General features: G+C 35.9%; 1 protein-coding gene across 1 annotated transcript in view; it reads right to left on the bottom strand.

The window, feature by feature from the left end:
* Positions 1 to 3425: 3425 nt before the first annotated feature.
* Positions 3426 to 7316, bottom strand: part of Dnaaf6 (dynein axonemal assembly factor 6) — a 48206-nt gene continuing 44315 nt past the window's right edge. The window contains exon 7 of the mRNA XM_090326184.1: positions 3426 to 3726. Within this exon, the coding sequence (XP_090182310.1) occupies positions 3603 to 3726 (124 nt within the window). The 3' untranslated portion in view covers positions 3426 to 3602. The remainder of the gene's footprint in view (positions 3727 to 7316) is intronic.

Raw genomic sequence — 7316 nt, 5'->3', positions numbered from 1 at the left:
CCTATGAATTTGCTTAGAAACAAAATAACATAACTACCATAGATTTTTTTTAAATTTAAGACCAAGGACAGTGAAGTAGGATGCTTTCTAGATGGGTTTGAATTACTAGACCACATTTCATTGTTCTGGAAGCTGTTTCATTATATAATTGATACAGCATAACATAACCAAAGTGAAATTCAAGTAAGCCTGAATATACTCTATCTTCTCTCCCAGAGACTACTTGGACACATTCAGTCACCTTTGGTAATAATGGTCTTTGTAATTATGGCCAGTATGTGTGAGGTGGGGGAGGGAAGACTTACTTTCCAGTGACTGACTGTTGCTCTTCAGAGAAGAAAAATGTTGATTATTGTTTAGACTGGCCCACAGTTCACATTTTATGTTGAATCTGAAATTCTTAAAATACATCTTTTAAAGCAAAGTAGGTCACTCTTTTAGTCCTGTATCATCATGGACTAAAATTTACAGACCACTAGCTTTCTTCGTTACTTCCACACTTACCTAATGATTTAATGTTAAGTTCTCCTATCTTAGTGGTTTAAATTTTTTTCCCAAGTCCTAGGACTTGAACTCAGGGTATGAACACTGTTCTTGGGTTTTCTCAAGGGCTAGTATTTTACCACTTGTTCTGTAGCACCACTTCTACCTTTTTCTGTGTATGTGGTACCTAGGAATTGAACCCAGAGCTTCATACATGCTAAGCCAGTACTCCACCACTAGGCTACACTCCCAGCCCTGGTTTAAAATTTTTATGAACATGCATTAGCTGTAGAGGAGCAAATTATTGTGACATTCCCACATCTGTATATAATGTGCCTCATCACCCTCACCCCCTCCATCACTCTCCCCAACCTTAAAATAGGTTCAACAGGTTTCATTGTTCTATACATGAATCATGAACCATATATACAAAAGATTTTCACCACATTCACCCACTCAATTCCCCATTCCCCCACCAATACTCTTCTCCACACACTTGTTTTACTTTCCTGTTATTCATTTATAGTGTATATTAATTATAACAAAGTGTTTTGCCATGACACATATATTATACACAAACATAATCTATATGACATGTATATTATATATTTATGCTGTCCTGGGCTTGAACTCAAGGCCTGCGCGATGTCCCTAAACTCTTTTGTTCAAGACTTTTGCTCTATAATGTGATTACATTTTAATCACAATAATCCTTACTATTTCTACTTTTTTTCTCTACCTCCTATTGTTTAACAGCTTTAAGTGAGGTTCCTTTTTTTTGCCTATTCTGAGGCTTGAACTCAGGGTCTGGGGACAATCCCTGAGCTTCTTTAGCTCAATGTTAGTGCGGTACCACTTGAGCCACAGTTCCACTTCATTTTTTTTCTTTGTTGGAGATGAGAGTCTCACTGACTTTCCTGTCCAGGCTGGCTTTGAATCACAATCCTCAGATCTCAGCCTCCTGAGTAGCTAGGATTACAGGTGTGAGTCACCGGCACCCAGAATGTGAGATTTCTTATACGATTGTATTGCCATTCTTTTCTTTTTTTTCTCTGTTCTCTTACCAAAGAGCTACATAGTTACAACCAAGTTCTATGTATGTGCTTATATGTTTATATTTGTATATACATATGCATAAATATACTCTGGATCTTAGACATATGTGTATGCTGAAGCTCCACAAGTGAGAAAATGTGAGTTTTGGCTTTCTGAGCTTGGCTTATATTGTTCAACATGATATCCTCTGGCTCCATCCACTTCCTGCAAATTATAAAATATAATTTTCTTATAGTGGAGTGCTATTCCATGGCATGTGTGTATATATCTAGGTGTCTATATATAAGGAATATTTTCTTTCTCTCACATTTTATTTAGCATAAATCAGTTGTACAAGTATATATATATATATATGCCTACAATATACTGTGACAGGCTCACTCCATTAATATCCCTTCTCCTTCCTCCCTCTTTCCCAAACTAGTGTCAAATTGAGTTTCATTATTCTATATTCACACATGTAAATAAAGTTTGTTCTTTTTTTATCATATTGACCCTCTCTCTATTGTGTCTATACCCCACACAGGATATTTTCTGGTAATCCTAGGGCTTGAACTCAGGGTCTGAGCACCATGCTTGGGCTTTCTTAAGGCTAGAGCCCTACCAGTTGAGCCACAGCACCACTTATGGTTTTTTTTTTATGTATGTGGTACCAAGGAATTGAACCCTGATCTTTGTGCATGCTAGGCAAGCACTCTCCCACTAGGCCAAACTCCAGGCCCCCAGGGATATTTGTTATATTCTTCATTTTTAAGGTATGCTAATTGTTCAAGGGGCTTTCACCATGGGGTTCCATACATGCATATATAGTATTTTAGTCAGACTGACCCTCCATTTACTCTTACTTTCTCCATCTCTACTACACCATTACTCAACAGATTTCATTTTGGTCACCTCCATTCATAGTTGCAATGTATTTTGGTACTCTTCCCTTTTGAAATTCTCTGTCTCCTCCTCTCTGCCGGTAGGCCCCGGCAATTATCTGATGCAAATCAAAGTACAGTTTGATTCCACTCTGGCTCCCAACACCTCTCCTCAAAATTCCTTCCAAAATTTCAATCTACTCCTATTTGATGAAGTCACAAGCTAGATGTTTGGTATATACATAATTAACTTTAGGAAATAACTTCTTGAGTTTTTATTCCAGCAACAATTAACACAGAAGTGATCAACATATTTCAGTTGTTTATTTCTTTTCAAAAACTGTTCCCTACTAATTGTATAGTTCTATAATGATGAGGTCAAGTCATACCTGCAGTTAATATATAATTTATTCATAAATAATAATGGAATATACTTATACCAGAGTACAGAAAAGAAAAAGGACTGAAATAGGTATGTCCAATTAAGAAGAAAACAGGAAATGAGAACGAACAAGATCTTTAAATATGGCGTACTTCTTAACATAATCTTTTTTAATCTCAAGGACTTCAGTTGACTAAACATATAGTACCTAGAGGAAATAAAGAACTTTTTGGTGTTGAGAACTGAACCTAGGGTCTAGCACTGAGCTACATCCTTAGTCCCAGTTAAAATATTTTGGCCTCACCAGATCTAAGGATTGAAAGACTTATTGAGGAAGCCAATTTAATACTGTACGTTCAAGAGTATTGTTTATTCAAGTACATGTGGCTGCTTTGATGACATGTGAAAATATTTATAATCATTTGTTACTTGTATAGTCCAGAGTCATATTGAGAAACTAGACAAAAATAATCTAAATTAAATTGGTAACAGGTGACTACATTTTCTGGTGATAAGAGTGACCAATTTCTATGTAGTGTAATTAATTGACTTAAGTTCTTCAGTCTATTTAAGTGGACCAATAATTGCATGGTCATATTTCAGTTAGGTAATTTATCATGTAGTAGTCTAATTGGTTAACCTGTATTAAATATTCTGTTCAGCTACTACTATAAAAGTATATTAGTATGAAACAACAATATATCCTGGTAGAGTACTAAAGATGACCATAAATGATCAGAATACCAAAAATTGAATGCTTGTGCTTTCAAAAATGTCAGAAGAAAGAGAATACAGAGCATTTTTCTATTCATGCAGCTTTAATACAAATCTTCAAAATCTCTTTGTACATTAATAGTGACTTCAAGTGTCTCTGTCTCTGTAATAAATGATGCTCTGGCACTGCTTCTTTGCACAGGCTGGGGAAAATTTACCAAAAGCTTCCTAAAAACAAAGTAAAATAAAGTTAAATTCAATTTAATAAAAACCTTGAATTTACTTTCTAACGTAATAAGATGATCAAGAGCCACATATATAAGCAGAATATTCAGATACTTGACCCTCCTGTATTTAGATGGAATAAATATTGGATGAAACATATGTCTATATACCACAGAAAATACACCACTTTGGGGCCTTAGAAATCCAAGCAGTCACTTTGATTTGCTCTTTTTCTTTTTTTTTAAACTATCTTTAGTTTACATTGCATAAACATAGACTATGTTTATGACACAGAAATAGAACCATGAGACTTCATTGGACAGATTTGTTGTCAGTCCTATTTGTGTGTAGGTAGAATGTGGCTGAATGATACAAATCTGAAGACTGGACTGGTTCTATCACACTTCTGCAAGCACAGCTTTTAGGCTGAGTTTCCACTGTTGGTGTACTTCTGGAAAACCAGTTCTGGAATGATTTCAAAACCAGATCAATGAAAGTGCTTCTATCTGCTTCCTTTTGATTCCTTCTACTACACATTGACAAAAATTTCCCTGTGATAGATTGCTGGATTTAGTTTGCGGTTTATGACTCCATGCTTTAGATGCATTGCTGGGATGAGACATCCATAATTCTGACACAGTGGTGTGAATCTGAATTATGCATAGGGTCAGAACATGCTGTTATCTGAAGAAAATGAAATGTGTGGAACACTTGTTACCTCACATTCTCAGTAGAGAAGGCCTGGATGTCTTTCCAAAAGATAGACAGAAAAGCTCTTTCCCATCCAAACTAGTAAAGGAAATCTGATATATTTTGGGGGACATTTCTGGACTATTTGAATAAATGACTGATATTTGGGGAAAAAACTTGAAAATACTCTATACTCATTTGCAAAGCACTATCATCAGGAGATAGAGCTCACATAAAAGAATTATCTTGGTGCCAGTGGCTCATGCATGTAATCTTAGCCATTCAGGAGGCTGAGATCTGAGGGTAGAGGCTCCAAGCCAGTCAAAGCAGGGAAGTCCATGAGATTTTAATTTCCAGCTAAGTAACCCTGCTCAAAAGAAAACTGGTTAAAGAGCACTAGCCTTGAGCACAAAAGCCTAAAGACCATGCCCAGGCCCATAGTTCAAGCCCAAATACTGAACCAACCCCCCCAAAAAAGTATTGGCCAGGAGCATGGCCTAGTCATAGAGTACTTGCTTAGCATGCACGAATTCTTGGATTTGATCCCTCGGTACCACATATACAAAAAAATCCGGAAATGCTGCTGTGGGCTCAAGTGGTAGAGCTGCTAGCCTTGAGAAGAAACCCAAGGATAGTGCCCAGGCTCTGAGTTCAAACCCCAGGACTAGCAAAAAAAAAGTATTGGATCCACACTACAACCTAAATGAGAATTTTTGTGTGATTTTTAATCAGATGGTATGAGAGTGTGGCCTAGTGTAGAGTGCTTGACTAGCATGCATGCAGCCCTGGGTTCCATTCCTCAGTATTACATAGACAGAAAAAGCCAAAAGTGGTGCTGTGGCTCAAGTGGTAGAGTGCTAGCCTTGAGCATAGAGAGGATCAGGACAGTGCCCAGGCCCTGAGTTCAAGTCCCAGGACTGACAAAAAAAGGAAAATTCCCTCCACCTAAAGTAATTAAGTAGTAAAACATTTTAATATAGCTAGTAATATCTGGCATCTCAAAAATAGTGCAAAAGCCACCTAGAGTCCATCCTTTGAAGCTGCTTACAATAGAGGCTTCAATAGTTACATTTGCCTCATCCCTTATTCTATAAATGATAATGTATTCATTTGAAAAAGAAAGCAGAGCTCAGTATGGTAGCTTCATTGCACTAAAAGACAACTATAAATCAATGGAAGAAGGAGTTCCAATGATAATGTGCACTTCAATGCCCTGAGAGAAATAAATCCAAAACTGACAGCTATTAGCCATTGGGATGATCTATGTATCTCTCCATTTCTGTCTAGGCCTGAGTAGTATGGTTTCACATACTAAAATATTTGAACAATAGAAACATGCAACTTATTTAGGCTGTTAGGAAAAGGGAAGTATGTATGTATGTATGTATGTATATATATATATATTTTTTTTTTTTTTTGCCAGTCTTGGGCCTGCGCTCAGGGCCTGAGCACTGACCTTGGGTTTTCTAAAGGCTAGAGCTCTACCACTTGAGCCACAGTACCACTTCTGGATTTTTTTCTATGAATGTGGTACCGAGGAATTGATCAAGGTTCTTCGTGCATGCTAGGCAAGCACTCTACCATTAGGCCAAATTCCCAGCCCGAGGAAGTATATATTTTTTTCTGTTTTTTTTATTGTAATTAATAGAGGGGTTACAGTTACATTTGCCAGATAGCAGTTGCATTACTTCTCACACATTGATACCCTTTCTCATGTTTTTGTCCCCATTTCCCTTCTCCCCATCCCTCCCCTCATTTTGTTTTCCTCCTTTCCCTTTCCTATTTCAGATAACCAAATAAATATATATACAATATACCAGATAACAAGGCCAAACACTGTAACAACATGAGAGTAACCAAGAGGCAACAAAAGAGATGAGAAATAATATAGTACATTAAGAACAACAATCACACATTATAAAGCTCTTGTTTCCAGATCCTGGAGGTCCTTTCTTTTAGTGTCATCCTATATACGGAAGTATATTTTTTAATCTAGTCTTTTGTATTGTCTGATATCTACACATAGATTTATATTTAAACAAAGTGAAAATTCTATGAATGCTTATTCATTGAATGATTATATTGTCTTGTTCTGTGTTCCTCTAGTGTCTAGCATTACCTGAATAAATAAATGGATGAAAAAGAAATATTCAAGACACTACAAAAGTGATATTTGAATAAAATCTGAATAAGTATCTCAACCTAGTTTCTCTACCTTTACCTTGATAATATACTTATTGCAAGATGTTATAGCATAGGCTTATTCAGTGTAAATATTCACTATAAACTATATGCAAATAAAAATATATGAAAGTAAAATATTGTCAATATTGTTAGCTCAAGTAACATGTTTACCTTACATTAGAGTTAAAAATAATTATAAAAACAAAGCACAACCTTGCTGTGTTTATAGCCCCATGATGCAATTTTAATTTTACATAATTGACAATATTATTTGGTTAACATATCTGGGCTTAAAACACACATGGCCTTTTTAAGGTTTCTTGCAGAGACACAACTACTGTAAAAGAAAATAAAAAAAATGTGTTGAGGGTCCCAGAGTTCAGCCCCCTGTACTGCCAAAAAAAATGTTGTGCAGCTTTCAGCTATTCCATTTGGAAAACTAGTTTTTGTTTTATGTAACAGTGTCTTTGAACATCAGTGAATCTCAACTGAATGAAAGGAACACAGAAAGATATGAAAAATGTGACTCAACATTCAACCCAAATAAGTTTACATTTGTCTTTGTAATAGGGTTTTATTATCTCACTTAAGGTATTAATTTATGGTATTCAAATAATTCATTTAGAAAGACAATGACACCTCATGTGATAAGTCAGTAGAGTCTTGACAATAATTCTCACCTCACCCCATCTTTTAGCTTTCTATTTGCTCAATGTTGG

Source organism: Megascapheus bottae, chromosome X, assembly GCF_031878675.1.
Source record: "Megascapheus bottae isolate mThoBot1 chromosome X, mThoBot2.hap1, whole genome shotgun sequence".
Taxonomy (NCBI): Eukaryota; Metazoa; Chordata; class Mammalia; order Rodentia; family Geomyidae; genus Megascapheus; species Megascapheus bottae.
The sequence above is the reverse complement of the archived record's forward strand: the minus strand, read 5'-3'. Positions and strand labels throughout refer to the sequence as shown.